This window comes from Poecilia reticulata, chromosome 23 (assembly GCF_904066995.2).
Source record: "Poecilia reticulata chromosome 23, P_reticulata-male-v2, whole genome shotgun sequence".
In the NCBI taxonomy this organism is placed as follows: Eukaryota; Metazoa; Chordata; class Actinopteri; order Cyprinodontiformes; family Poeciliidae; genus Poecilia; species Poecilia reticulata.
The window spans coordinates 7,648,073-7,663,242 of record NC_088852.1 but is presented as its reverse complement, the minus strand read 5'-3'; the positions used below and the strand labels follow the sequence as shown (position 1 = coordinate 7,663,242).

The window sequence follows — 15,170 nt, the reverse complement described above, 5'->3', positions numbered from 1 at the left end:
ATTGCTTTTAGTTCTCATCTTTCTTTGGTACTTAGTATGTTTTTGCTGAGCTTTGAGATGGAAGCGTTGCTCTAAGCTTTCACAGAGATGGCTTTTCTAATTTACTTTCAACAGCCTCGGGGGAATTCCGTGATTTTCATTCAGGATCGGTTCTTCCTCTTCTGTCAATTTAAAAGCAGCAAAGAGGATGCACAGTAGAAACTCTTTACGTCAGTGTCACGTAAATAATTGCCTTGATAATCCCGTGTAAATAAAGGGGCCCAGTTTTCAGCCAGGTCAGGTTGACATGTTCTCTGTTGCTTCCAGGAGAGTTTGACCACAAGAGGTCAGCCACTGCAAAACATTAAGCAAACTGGACAGTTTTAAAAACAAATCCTGCTTCAAGAAGCGAGCAAAACCAAAGAAGAGAAAAGAATTTAACAGCAGCAGTTTCTACTGTAGGTAGTCAAGCAAAAAAAAAAAAAAATCCCACAGGTAAACCTCATTTTGTACGTTTTATTTTCTGTTCTATGTTTACTTATCTTAGAGTTTTGTCTGCTCAAATTGAAGGATGTCATGTTTGCTTTTGTTCTCAAGCGCTTTGTGCTTTACATGCATGCTCGGTCATGCCCCATCTCTAACTCTCCTGCTTTTTGGGAGAGAGAATCGGAGAATCAGCAAGACACGAAAAGCCCTTGAGGTGATTAACGAACCCCTGCAGAAGCAGACTGCTCATAGAAATGAGCTGGCTTCAGCGGAAACTCCCTCTGCTACATTGTGTCACGTTCACGGAGACGGAAAACCCAACATGCTCCAAATTCCAACCAATGAACCTTAATAATCTCGTGTTTTTTTGTTTTCTCGCTGTGGCTGAATGAGGTTTTGTTGAGGGGGAAACAATATTTAAGCCTGATGGATTGCAATTCTTGCCAACTAATGTTGTTTTGGCAGACTGATTGTCGCCAGCCAAGATACCACAAATGCCTTTGGCCATCATTTACTCCTAACAGTTTACATATTGAATTACTCTCTGGGAAGATGAGGCAAAAACATGCTTACCATGGGGTCTGTTTTGGCAGAAGAGGAAGTCTGCTTATGACAAAGAAAAGATTATTGTGTTAAAGACAATCAGTGATCATCCGGGTGTTGGTATGGAGGCATTTTTTCATTTTTATGTCTTTAAGTATTGCTTTATATAGCTCTGCCTTGTCTTCTCATTTAAAAATACATTTCGCACAGTATTGCCAGTCTGGCTGTGTTTCAGTTCCGCCTCCATGTTAAAAGATCTGAGTCACAATAAAGGTAAAAAACAAGTATAAGACATTTCTGTCTGTGTTCACCAGTTCACCAAAAAAATTGTTAACTTGCAGCTTCATCTATGTAAAGTATAATAAGCACATTGGCATTGTTCCAAAAGTCAAGCAAGGTGGTGGCAGCATCATGCTCAGAGTCTGTTTCACTGCAGGTGAGTGGATGGAGAAATGAAAAACATATATATTATCTTTAAATTCTTCAAATTTACCTCAAATCAACAGCATGGACAAAACTGGGTGGTCCTTCAGGACAATGACTCCTAGCCCATGTCAAAACTGGACTGGAAGTGGATAAATCAGACTAACAACAATCCTCTGGGGACAGTGGACGCACATTCATATGATTCGATTTGTTTCATTCATTTCTTTTCATCTCCCAGTGAAAGCAGGGTGACCCTGTAAACGGTGAAAGCCCAGTGCTCATCTCCCTCCTGGCAACTCCGACTACAATTTACAGACCAGTCTTCCAATTAGAAGAGCTATGTGTATGTCAGTTTTATGTTACTCCAAATTTAGTTTTATTCAGTTTTTATGTCAACAAATGTTGGAGACAGTCTTTTAAAAAATGGCAACAAAGAGTGGAATAGGAATAGGAGGAGGTTAGGATCATGGATCCTGATGTCTTGGAACTTTTATTAGAGCACGTTTGTTTTGAATCAGAATTTAAACGCATGTGGCTCTCAAAACAAGCACATACATTTGATAAAAATGCATAATTCTTTGTTGAAAGAAAAAAAAAAGCTGCCTTATAGGACGTGCGTCAGCTCCGCTGCTGTCACGTCCGTCTAAAAAAATATAGCATCTAAAAATTCGAGCTGCACTCGAACGCACCACTACAGCAGACATTGGATTACCGTGAAAGCAACAAGCTTGACCGGACAAACCGCCCACCGCTGCTGCTGCGGCGTCCTCTGAGCTCCGGAGGGAACAGCGGGAACCCGAAGCCCTTCGTCCAGCGCTAAAACGGTGAGTACTGTCCATGTTGTGTGAATGGGACGCTTGTTTTTCGATAAGTGCGTGGTAATGCTGTTAAACTTTATCCTGCGTATCACCAACGCAGGTGTGTTTATTTTCCAGGATGCTCGACTGCGTATGTCCCGTGTCCCGAGGAAGTGCGTAAGAAAGTTTGTCCTGTGCCGTAAAACAAAATGAATATTTTCTTAATGTTTCCTCATTTTACGACGCCGATAGACACAACAGGGTGGCCAAAGTTCTAAAAAAAAATTTTTTCGTAGAAAAACAGGTTCAAAGCGACTTGAACGGCACTCACTGGGAGGCCTTGTGATGAAAGCTGTTTGTTTAAAAAGAAGCAACGTTTAGGATAAAATACTATAACTTATTAGACATATTTTTTTTATTTAATCAATCAGACTTCATTCATAGAGCACTTTCTATAAAGTCAAATGTAACACAAAGTGCTTAAAACAGAGGGTCAAGAATGCGCCAAAAATAATCATGAGAAAAATTCAGACTAAGAAAATGTAAAATAACATGTCTTTGTTATGAAGAAACACTAGGTAAACGTTGAAATTCTTAAAACAACAAATGTATTTTGTGACTTTTAAGAGAAATAAAGATGCAATGTAAAATATTTTCATGAACAGTAACCAAAACTGTAACTGTTTAAATGACTACAAAAGTTACTCAAGGTCCTCGGATTCAAACCCAGGACCTTCCTTGCCACAGTGCCGCCACACTACTCTGTTATCTAGTATTACTAATTATTTTCTCCTAACTGTAACTTGGTAAACAGTATCCATATAAAAATGCTTATGGATCAGATAATGGGTATAGCTTTTGAAGATTTCCACTTGCATTGTTACCACGAACCTCATTGTAATTTCTTTAAATTTATGTGATGGATGCACAAAAGTGCACTCTTGTTTTTTTTTTCTTCTGCATTAAACTGCGTTGAAGTTTGTGGTGGAAATACGATGTAATATAGATTGAGTAAAAAAAGAATAAATAAATTATAAAGTGTATGAGCACCTTCTATTTTAAGAGTGCCATTGACTGATCCAGTCCTTGTTTTAGAATTTGTTGGATGCCTTATTGAACTTATGTTTTTCTCATCTTTTCTTTTTCTTTTTTTCCCCCCTGCTGTCGATTTGAAGGAAACACTATAGATCAGTTTTATGGATCTAAGTGCTTTCCACTCCCTGACCTTTTATTTACAGACTCAAGACCACACAGTCTTCTCTATTAATCATTCAAAGGGATACGGCTTGTTCAGTGCTGTGAATAATGAAGGGACGTATGTTGTGACATAAGAAAAGACGATTCTGCAAATTTTGTATTTATTTATTGTTTTTTTTTAACCCTTGGTTTATTGGAGCTCATAAATGCATCAGATCCTAGGAGAAATGTAACCGTTTACAAAACCACACTTCGACGTCTAATTTCCCATCCATTGTTTGTTTTCCTTTTCTTTTACAGGAAACAATAAAGTCTGTGTTCTCTGGAGCGACCTACAGCTAAGAAGATGTCAATGGCTTATAAAGATGACGAGGAAGACTGGTTGACAGTTTGCCTCAAGTATCTGCTCTTTCTGTTTAACTTTCTTTTTTGGGTAAGTGGCTTTCAACAGGAAAGATCAAAATTATGCCACTTTCCTTATGCTGTGTTTTCTTTAACGGAACAGGTTGTACAACTCCAGAACAGCTGCAGCAAGTTTTGAAAAATGCATATTGTCAGCCTAAAGTGAGGTTATTATTTAGATTATTTGGAGTTTGCATGCAAGTGAACGATTGCCATGAACTGGAGCATCACTGTGAGGTAGAAGGAAAAGGACGCATGGTTTTCAGCCGACAGGACAGCTGTGCAACGTTCAAACTTGACCTGTAGGGGAACGTAGCAAGAAAAAAGCCATTGCAGTATGAGCTTGAGCTGTTTTGCAGAGATAATTGAGAAAAAAAAAAGAAAGAAAGAAAATTGGTCTTTGCATTGCTAACAATCTGCAGCTTTTAATGATGTCAAAAGTTGCTTTTCTTTAGATGATGAGGGGATTTAAAAGAATTGACAGATTTTTGTAGTCGGTGAAAATTTTAATGTGCTTTTTTCTTGATGTGAAGCTGTTTCTGATTGGGATCCTTATCATACTAATGTGTCTTTAACTTGCGATATCTTTCTGTGAATAAGAAGATCTTGCTGTAGACAGAAAAGGAAGGGAGGATGACGGTGAAATGCTTTCTGAGGCATTTCCTATTTGTCAGCCTGTGAACCTCCTGAGATGTGAAAAACAGATCTAGAACCTCCCTGGGTCAGTCGCTCATGATTGTGTGGAAGGAAGTAGTTATTATGCCCTTTTCTTACTCTCAGTGTTCCTGTGGGCGTTTTTTTTTTTTTTTTTTTTTTGTGCCACTTTTCTATGTTTCTCCTCAGGTTTCCTCTCTCCTTTCTCCTCTGCCCTAATTTATGGCCCGTTTTGTACTTTTCCACCGTCCTCTGACTCATCTAATGGCACTCTTACTCTTCTACAAAAGTGCTGTTATATCATGCTGGTCTTTTTTTTTTGTATAGTTATTTGCAACACGTTTTTGAAACACTGATTATATTGTTGTTTTTTTGTTTTGTTTTGTTTTTTTGCACTTGCAGGTGGGTGGAGCTGCAGTCTTGGGTGTAGGAGTGTGGACCCTGGTGGAGAAGAGTGACTACCTTAGTCTGTTGGCCTCCAGCACTTTTGCTGTTTCAGCGTATATCTTGATCCTGGCTGGCGGCCTAGTGGTTGTTACTGGCTTCTTGGGCTGCTGCGCTGTTATCCGGGAACAGAGAAGCTGCCTTTCCACGGTGAGACACGAGTTACAAAGACATTCATGAGAGTTCCTGTTCAAATCTTTCCTTCCAGTCATGATGATATGAGGGGAACAGTTAGTTTTTCATGTCTACTCTCTGTGGCTTCCAACTATTTTTTTTTTTAAACCATTTACTTTTTTTCCCCTAGCTAAACCTATCATCTAAAGCTCAGATAAAATGTGGGATGACATAAACTTGAATGAGGAGAAGGGAAAGAAGAGGGTGCGCTTTTTTTGGGGAATAATGAGCTCAACATTTCTCTCGTATGCATATGGAATAATAAGAAACAGGAAATATATGTACGGTTCAGAGTTTTGAATAAACTCGCAGTCAGCAGGATTTCTATATTCATTGTGGGGCTTTAATGGAGGAATTTGACTTTAAAATTCGATGACATAGTTGCTACATGGACCACCTTATTAAGCATTTTTAGCAGCTTGAGAACAGATTGTAACTTGTGAACTTGATTTGCATTCGTTTATGCTTGTGCTAAAACGCATCGTATTTGCACTCTTGAAATGTATGCAACAATATATCGCTGCCTCAGAAGATGTAATTTTTTTTGTCCTTATCCATAATGTAAAACAATTCCTAAGGGAAATGTGTGTTTTAGTTTATGGGTAGTGTTAAAGATGAATATCCTTAGTAAACGTGGTATGTCATTTATATTGAAGCAGATTCTATTGTGGAGTCTGCATTGTTGATTTGAAATTGTGCCACCAATAAGTAATAAATTGTAGAACCAAATAATCACGTACTTAATGCAGATTTTGTCTAAAAATTGAAAAATCTATACTTGCACTCCCACCGGTATCTGAGTAAATGTCTCTTACTAAGATGCAGAACTACTGCACACTTAATGTAGCCATTAAAAACCTTCTGCTGGATGTTCAATTTTCTGATTTGGCAGTATATTCATGGATATCGATTAGTTTATGTAAATGGAAAGATTAATAAGGATTTCAGAGATTTTAAAACCCAAATTATTATTCTCATGCTGATGGAGAGTGTATCTACTCTACCACTTGTCATTGGAGGAAGAAGGTGGTCATCAGTAATTGATATTTGTACATTTTTGTACACTCTCTTGTACAAAAATGTGTGCTGCTTCTGCGTAGCTACATCACACCTGCGCAGGAGCACAACACGGATCTCTTCTGTGCCAACCGTGTTTTAAAGGTCTGTCACAAGATGGTAACAAATGACTCTGACGAGGCTCTCACTGTCCTCATTATTTTACAAGGAAGGGGCCCACAGGGACAGAAGCAGGTGGGAGGTGAATGTTCTCTGCTGCAGGTCTATTTATAGGTCTGCCTATCAACTGTTGATGGATGCAGGAATATGAAGAGAGCACGGTGCTTGCAGGAGTTACGAGTTCGACGTGCAGAGGATTACAGGAATATGCTGTGTTATTTGCTTTAACATCAGCAGCCTCCATGCGCTGCTTATCGGGGAATGAATAATGCTTGGCTGTAGTGTTTGCTCTTTTTGTTCTCAGAAAATGACGTGTTTTTTTTTTTTTTTGTAACCAAGAGAAACTGTGGTTTCTGTTAATGATACCATTGCAGCAACAAAGTGCCACTTTCTACAGGCAAGATAATTAAGTATTTACAGTTGTGTGGCCCCTTCTCACCTGACAGCTTACTTTTGTTTATATCTGTGACTTCTGTCTCTTCCTTTGGCTAGGTTTTGTTACACCAGAGAGTAGAAATCAGTCAGTATGTAGGACAACGTCTGAGTAGCCCGGTTTTTGTTTTGTAATTTTTGTTTTGTATTTTTATCTTCATATTTTTTAAAATCAATTTTCTCTCCTTCAAAGGTCTTTACTTGCACTCTGTAAGGCTCAAGCAAATCATCTGAGGCAAAGCTGCAAAATACCAAATGTGGTTTTAAGAAATTTGGCAACCATAGTACACATGAAAGAGCTTTTTCATAATCAGCTACCAGTTTGATCAAAGTTCCTACAAGAACCACTCGGTCTGGTTAATGCTTGTTCCATAAAGTGACGTTTCCTTCTCAATCACTGCGTCACTCACCCACTTTCCCTAAAAAAATGATTACCAATGCAGACAGGCTAATGAGCCCAAGTCCACCAGTTAACCAGTGAGTGCAAGTTCACAAAGAAACACGGATGTCATGCGGCTGGACAAAACCGCACCAAACACTCTCTTTTGAAACTGTAGGCTGTTAATATCCGTTGACAGTTGCATCCCACTAAAGTGTAAAGTGGAATTTACTTGATTTTGCCAAGTTGATTCTAAACGAGAACAGTTGGGTAAAATGGTCACGTTGTTCTCCAGTAGTTCCCGTTGCATCCCTGCAGATGTTTACTACCGGTAGCTTGGCGTTATTTTGTTGGCCACTGTGCTAACATCTGTCTCTATAATGGGCTTTGGAGAGGTATCAGCAGAGCTGTGGTTACACCACTTTGTCCCGCTCTGACAGCTAGGTCTAATTAGCTCTGTGCTTGTGTTACGTGCAGGACCCATTTTACAAATAAATGTGTTCTTATTATATGAGCCAAGAAAAGTTCAGTTTTTATCTTGCTCATTAGGCATGCATAGACACTAACTTGTTTGGCACAGTTTCTTTCAATGTGATGCCTTTTGTTTGTTTGTTTGTTTGTTCGTTCACAAGTTCAGATTTTAAAAAAATAATAATAATTTGATATTTCAAGCATTGTGAATGTTTTTGTTCTTTTAGTGACCAAAATGACAGTCATTACTTGAATACTTGGATTTGGATTAAAAAGAAAATATTGTATATTTGCAGTTGCAGGACTCATTTAGCGATTCTCCAAAGAAATCAGATTCCACAGGCTGTCAGACGGCATTCTTACTCGTCTTATTCTCTGGCAGCATTGCCATCTGTGTCAGAAGTGACGCATGCAAACCGAATGACAGATGATGGAAATTTATATTGAGCCGTCACAATTTGAAGCAGCTTGAGCTGCAGAGAAGTTGGTTCAGTTGACAACTCCATGGATGATTGTGACGCTAAAATGTCTCGATGCTTTAAAATCCTGGGACTAATTGATCAAATTTCTCTTTTCCCCTCTTGTCCTTTTGTCTAATTTTCAGTATTTCTTCTTCCTGCTGTTAATATTCTTGATTGAGTTGGTGGCTGGCGTGCTGGCTTATGTTTACTACCAGAGGGTAAGTCCTGAACGCTCACGATGAAACTTTAAGGTGTACAGGAATGAAATGCACTATGAAAGAGATGTCTGCACAAACTCAGGAATTTTCAGATTAGGGGCATGTAATTAACACGAGAAGAAAAGATTTTTCTGTTTGTCAAATCAAAAAAATGCATAAATTCTTTAATTGGAGAGGAATCATCTCTGATTATGGCTGTCAGAATCTTCACTTGTAGACCGCAGTCAGATCCAAGGGAAAATGGTAGATTTCAACTTAAACCTATTTTTTAGTTACAAAAACAAGCAAACAAAAAAAAACTACCTTTGCTTGTTGCCCCAAGATTCAGTATTTTGCTGTTTTGGGTATGTTCAACATGTTTCAGAATAAATCACCTATGGAACACACTCAATCCCTCTCCTTCATTAAAACAAGTGTCTCCTTCTTCTTTGCTCTCATTTTGTGCCTCTTCTTCTCCTTGTATATATATTTTTTTATAGCTGAGTGATGAACTGAAGGAGCACCTCAACCAGACAATGACTGAGAATTATGCTCAGCAAGGGAAGGAGACGATCACATCCGCAGTGGACAGACTGCAACAAGATGTATGAGAGAAGTGGAAGTTAATCAGTGTGGTTGAGTTTATGTCTCCACTGCTTCACTTGCTGTTAATTACATTCATGTAACTTCAAACTTTGCCTAAAGACGTTGTGAAACTCATGATTCTGTGGCTGTCGTTGTGGTTGACGTAAGTAATTGTTCCAGAACAATCCAGAAATTCAATTAGTGTAATCTCAATGAAGCAGAAGATTAGCTTTCAATTGCAGGGATTATATAAACCTAGAAATTATGATGCTGGGAGATGAGATGCAACAAAACAAAAAAAAAAGTATATATATTTTCATCCTAAATCGGTTTTTCATGTTTCGATGCTTTAGGTCGACACCAGCCAACCCCTTGCTTTATTTTTCTGCTTCTCCAGTTCAAGTGCTGTGGCAGCAACAACTCTCATGATTGGACGCTGAGTGCGTACATTAGGTCAGAGGAGTCGGGGGACAGGGTGGTGCCTGACAGCTGCTGTAAAACCATTACGCCCGACTGTGGCAGGAGGGACCATCCCTCCAACATCTATAAAGTGGAGGTGAGTGTTTGTCTCCTCATGGAAAGGTGGCGAGTGTCACCCTACTGATCTTAAAAGCCTTTGGAAACAAAACGTCCATGTTCTCTAGTGTTATCACCTGGAAAAGACAAGCAACTAAAAGTATTCATGGTCCTCGTAATTTGTCATTTATAAACTTCAATATGTTTTCATGGGAATTTAAGTGATGGACAGACTTACAGACGTGTACAATTGTGAACTGTTGGGAAGGGAAGGAATATTTTTCTATGTTTTAGTGCAAACTCCTTACATTTCCCCCTTTTGTAATTTACAACACCTAGATCGTCTGCTGATGCATAAACATAACTACTTCAACACGATGAAATGATCATCACAAGCAATTTATGATGGATGCATTTGTAATAATTTAGGCTTAGATTTAAAAATGCAGTACATGTCACAGTTTTTGCACTACTGCATTTTTTAACTTTCTCCGTCATCTCATGCTTGGATGACAGCAAGCTGAGGATATATTAAGTAAATTAAAGTACAATAATGTTTGCTGCAGAAGTTTTTATTTACTCGTGTGGGAATGCAAACAGTGTTCTGTTTATTGGCTTCTCTTGTAAATGACTTCTTTAACCCTCTCCAGGGCGGTTGCATCACTAAGCTGGAGCAGTTCCTTGCAGACCATCTATTGGTTATTGGAGCGGTGGGAATTGGTGTGGCCTGTCTTCAGGTAAGTAGAACATGACAGTGTGGTAATGCTGTGTAGAGAAGCAGAATGTCCGTGTCCGTGGAAACGACAACAACAAAAAAATCTACCTTAATCAGACTTTATTGTCTAAAATAACGAGCCTCTGGCCTCTGTTGAATAAAGACCTTACACAACGCTGGTGGACGGGTTTTTTAATCTTTCCATTACTGAAAATCTAACATGGCGGGTCAGAAAACCTTTATATATTAGTGTTTTTCCATTTTACACTGATGACTCTGCTTCATCATCAGCCCTTTTTATTTGTTCCACGCTGAAATGGACCCATGCTTTTAAACGCCGTGAAGCTGTTTGATGCATATACTCTAATCTGCCATAGCATTCTGTTTACCCCATGCAAAAACACTTCTGATGAGAGCATCAACAACAAAAAAAAACATTCAAAAGTGCTCATAGGTGTTGCATCATTCACCACTAGAAATGGATCCTTTGAGCTTTATTGTTTGATGGATGATAGACTCTGTCCAATAGGCTTACTTTCTAGTGTACAGAAATGTTTAAGGTGAACAGTAATGCTGCATTTCATTGTTATAAGATAAAGTGATTTTCAAGCTGGTGGTCAGTAGGAACATAAAAAAAAAACTTATGTAGTATTTTGTTTGTTTTTTGGAAGTTGACTGCTTTCCTGTTGATCTGCAGCATCTTATTAGTCTGTAGCCACCGTGCCCTTTTTCTTGCTCTCAAAGAAAATTTCTGACCCATTCTGCAGTCTGCTCAGTTTTAATTGATCGGAACGCTAATGGGAAAAAAAAAAAAAAAATACGAGGCCTGAATTGCATCCGAAGCAGTGAAGACTTGCAATGGCAAAAGATAAGATGTTGCATTATCGATGGAATTTTACACATTTCCGTTCCGAAATGAGTAAAATTCAGCTTTCCATGTACTGTTGCTATAAAGAGCATTTGATTCCAAAAGCACCAAAATGGACAGTGATGAACTAAAAAAAAGAGGTTGATTATGAAGAACATCTTATGTGCAACCATGTATATGGGATCGATTCATCAGTTTTTTCAGAATTCTTTAGTACAAAAGAATTTTTTAGTACAAAAGAAAAATGTAGTGTAGAAAAAAAAGCACTGCAAACTTTTTATCTTTAAATTTATCACTATATGCAGTCAGAGCTCAAAAAAAAAAATCCAACTTGCCCGCAATCAAAATGTATGCTTCACTATCAGTCATTTTTTGTTTGTAATTGTACCACTAGAAAATACAACTGTATTTTACTCCCAATAATATGGTAAGTGCTCTGCCATGCTCTAAGTCTATACTCAGGGTTCCTATGCATTTGGGTGAACTTGTAATCAAATTTGATTTGATCATTTTCCATGTATAGCACAGAGTGAGCAGATTTTTATTTTCTGCTGCCTAAATAATGGATTATTTTGCTTCTTTTTCCACATTACAACTTGTGTTTTTATCAAACTCTTAGAAAAAATCTATAAACACCAGAGCCAAAGAAGATGTTACTACATGATATCTGTATATGATGCCTGTTTGGGTCAGTTGACCTTTTTTTTTTTTTTTTTTCCAAATATGAAATTTGTCATCTGATCAAAAAAATTCATTCTAAGTAACCTGCTAGTACAAATTATCCATTGCATAGCAAGATTTCCTAGTCACTCAATGAGCACAATTTAGAAAATTGCTTCAAGACATTGTTGTTTTATGTTTTGTGGAATTTGTCCAGATTGTTTGCAGAACTGCTTTAAGTTTAGAAATATGGGTTTTTGAGTTGGACTTGTGCGAACTTTGCTGTTTATTAATCCAAACCTTTCCATTCCAAATATTAGCTTTTTTTTCTTCGTGGCACATCCTTACATCATCTCTGATTCACTCTAACCTTTTGTCTGTTACTTAACATGGCAACATACTTTTGTTTGTTTGTTTTTTATGTTTCATGTTAACCCAGCAACTGTATTACATTATTCTGACTTATGTGCGTTGCAAATGTCTTTGTTTTGTATGTTTGGTTTCACTGTAGCTGGCCGGGGCACTCTTGACAGCCTGCTTTATCTATCTGCTCTATAAGGAAGAGGAAGAGGACTTTGGTGCATTGTAATTTGGCTCTAGAGCTCCTTGGTGCTTTTAATCAAATGGATAGACGAGGTTGGAAGGTGCTGTGTGGATATTCGCCTGCATGTTTGCCCTTGTTGGCATGCATGCTCTGTGCCAGATATAAAATCTGCAGTCTGCATGCACACAGAATGACATCCGTTTTGTTGATTTTATTTATTTTTTACTGTTTTTGTCTTTGTGCTGTTTAAAGCATACATCTGCATGACTTTGTATGGAAATATGCTGCTAATGCATGTTGTTGTAATGGGAAGCCATTCCCTGGTTACCAGGGAATGGCTTAGTTAAACAAAACTGCCCAGCTGCCTGTTGTGTATTCCCACAATACACAATATTGTTAACAGGAAGTAGTTTGTTTGTTTTCACACAGCTCTATGTTTTAAAATGCTTCCGTTGTCAGAAAGGGGAAAGCTACAGTAAATAACTTGAAGCATAATAAGTATTTGGAGATTTTTATTTTTTTCATAGGAGAATTGATTTTTCTATAAGCAGTGTTTGACTCTACACATCATGAAATGTATCAGGATTGAAATAACAGCCTTTGGTTTTAGACTGTTTCTGTAATATCTTGGGACACACGGTGTCCCACTCAGTGGCATTGTTGCCTTACAGTAAGAAGACTCCTGGAAATCTTGGTCTAGGATCTTTTGCCACAGAATTTCATAATTCCTCTTACAAGTGTAGCTTATCTCTGGGCACTTTAGTGCTGTCCAAAGACGTGACTGGTTCGTTGACCTTTCCAGAGTGTACCCCGCCTGCCAAACGGCCGCCCGAAACGGGCACCGACCCACCATGATCCTGCAAAGAGAAGCTAGTGTAGGAGATTGATGGATTCTGCTTATCTGTGAACTAGGACCTTGCAAGTAGGATGACTTTATTTTCACAAACTTGTAACTTTCTCAAACTTTTAAGTTGCAGTTTAGTCAGAATATCTCGAGTTACTTGAAGGTTTCGAAGAAGCAACCAAAGTGCAGATATTTGCGTCTGAATATATATGCACACTTCCCCACCACCTCCGGCTTCATTTTTGTTTTGTTTTTTTTGTTTTTTGCAAGCTCGTGCACACATGCTGATGTTGCGGTAATGTCTGCTTTGGTCCATCCCCCCCGTTGCCATAGTAACCAGCTTCCTACTTTCAAGTAGCCTCCAACTCCATCACCTTTTAACCCTTCACTGCTCTGGAGTCAACAGCTTTAAATCTTCCCACAGTCTCCCATGGAGAGCATTTGACTTGACACTTGCTGTTTTCAGATCTGTGGGATGGTGTTCACCTGCTGCTTGCACAGGAGGATTAAGATGGATCCTTACTAGGCGTACAAGACCCCAACAAAACCACCGATAACACGCAGATGTGGCAAAGCCTGCCGACACCTGACTTCCACATCTGGATCTGGGATTAACAATCAGAGAATATAAGTGAAGTTTACATGCAGCACCGTCAGAAACTTAAGCCATTGAGTCTTATGTTCTACGAAAAGAGGATATATTTATTTGGCTTGCATGCATGATTTAAATGGAGATGAACGGTTACCTTCTGTAACTTATGCAAAAATAAAGACTTGTCTTTTTCCCCCACCCTTCTTAATACAGTATCCTCAGTTTTTGAGAGCAAACGAGCATTTATAAAAGACACTGGCTGCACTTGTCATTGTTTATGAAGAGATGGAACATAATGTGCCTTTTTTTGTTTTTTACAGGATTGTGTTGATGAATAATTATGTGCCGAGTGCCTTGAAGCTTGAAAGAAATTATGACAACCCAACATAGTAAAGTGTATATTTCTGAGTGGTTAGCTAAATGTTTCCAACAAAACTATAATGCTGAATTTTGCACGATTAATCAAAGTTAACTCGTTAAAGTTGCAACACTCCCAAAGTTTGCCTGCAACTTATTTCTTGCAAAACTGTTGACACATTTTCACATTTTTGAATTTAGAACTCCACCTAGTGGACGCAGCTCTCAATTAAAAACAAGCCACGGTTTTGTAAAAGACATTATGGATGGTAATCTGATTTCATTTTCCATAAAATGTTGATTTTGAAATGATTGTGGGCACCCTGATATCTAAGTTTTTACATTAAAGCAAAGACTTTTATTTAATTTCATCTTTTTTTGTCATCGTTCTACTTTCTGTTGTAGATATGAACATTTTAAATTAGAAATGTGTTCCTCATTGTTACTGTCTGTAGTTGTAATCATTGTATCATTTAATCTGATTAAAAGAATTTGTCACTGCCAGTGTTGCATTTTATTTAAGGGTACTAATTTATCAGCATTGTTGCTAATGAACTAGTAAAACTCTGGCATGTGGTTCCTGATGATAGATTGACCAATATAATTGTTCTGAAGCTTGTAAACGAAGGTAAAAAGAAATTGCTGCATTAACTTTTTAAAGACGTTAACACCACTGCTGGTTTAAAGATAATTGCATATTTTCAAATATCTGTTAGGTAGTTAATAGAATAATTGGTACAATAATATAATTGGTTTATTTATCAGGGTGAATTTAGAAGGATATGAAAGTCCCGTTTCCTCTCGTCTGAGTAGTGTGTCTTCATTGTAACCACTAGAGGGCGACAAAGACTTTTTGTTTGAATTTAGAACACCTTTTCACCTAATCTGTCATCTTGCATTGATTGATCTAATTGTAAAAACACTTCTCAAAAGTCCTAGAAATCCTTGACTGTAATTGTTTTTTAAACTCTTCTCTGCTCTATCCATACTGTATACACTGGTTTTGTTTTATTTTTTAAAATATGTTGGTTTTAGTTGGTGCAATACAGCAAAACAAACATCCAGATGTTGCATGCACCAAGGCAAACTTTTTCCTCCCCCTCCCACCTCCTGTTTCCTTTCATTTATTTATTTTTGTTAACTTACTATGGACTATTATGCCTTTTTTGAAACCATAGTAGTTGTTGAAAAAGTGTTGCTGATTCTGTAAAACTTGAGATTGATGTTTGCGTGTCTTGACAAACGGCAATCTCCTCTTAGAGACTTGAGCT

The 15,170-nt window shown here is 38.0% G+C and overlaps 1 protein-coding gene across 4 annotated transcripts; it reads left to right on the top strand.

Annotated features, from left to right (window-relative positions):
- Positions 1 to 2,049: 2,049 nt before the first annotated feature.
- Positions 2,050 to 14,403, top strand: tspan11 (tetraspanin 11). 4 transcript variants are annotated; one of them, XR_014086016.1, is made up of 10 exons: positions 2,050 to 2,258; positions 2,370 to 2,408; positions 3,729 to 3,861; positions 4,887 to 5,078; positions 8,165 to 8,239; positions 8,719 to 8,823; positions 9,201 to 9,359; positions 9,970 to 10,056; positions 12,074 to 12,206; positions 13,417 to 14,403. XR_014086016.1 is itself a non-coding variant. In XM_008400626.3 (8 exons), the coding sequence occupies exons 2-8, from the start codon at positions 3,775 to 3,777 to the stop codon at positions 13,474 to 13,476; spliced, it is 765 nt and encodes a 254-aa protein (XP_008398848.1). In that variant the 5' UTR covers positions 2,066 to 2,258; positions 3,729 to 3,774; the 3' UTR covers positions 13,477 to 14,403. The 4 variants fall into 4 exon arrangements, 1 of the variants encoding a protein (XP_008398848.1); XR_532703.3 differs by having other exon boundaries at positions 2,051 to 2,258; positions 2,370 to 2,404; XR_532702.3 differs by lacking the exon at positions 2,370 to 2,408 and having other exon boundaries at positions 2,053 to 2,258.
- Positions 14,404 to 15,170: the final 767 nt, after the last annotated feature.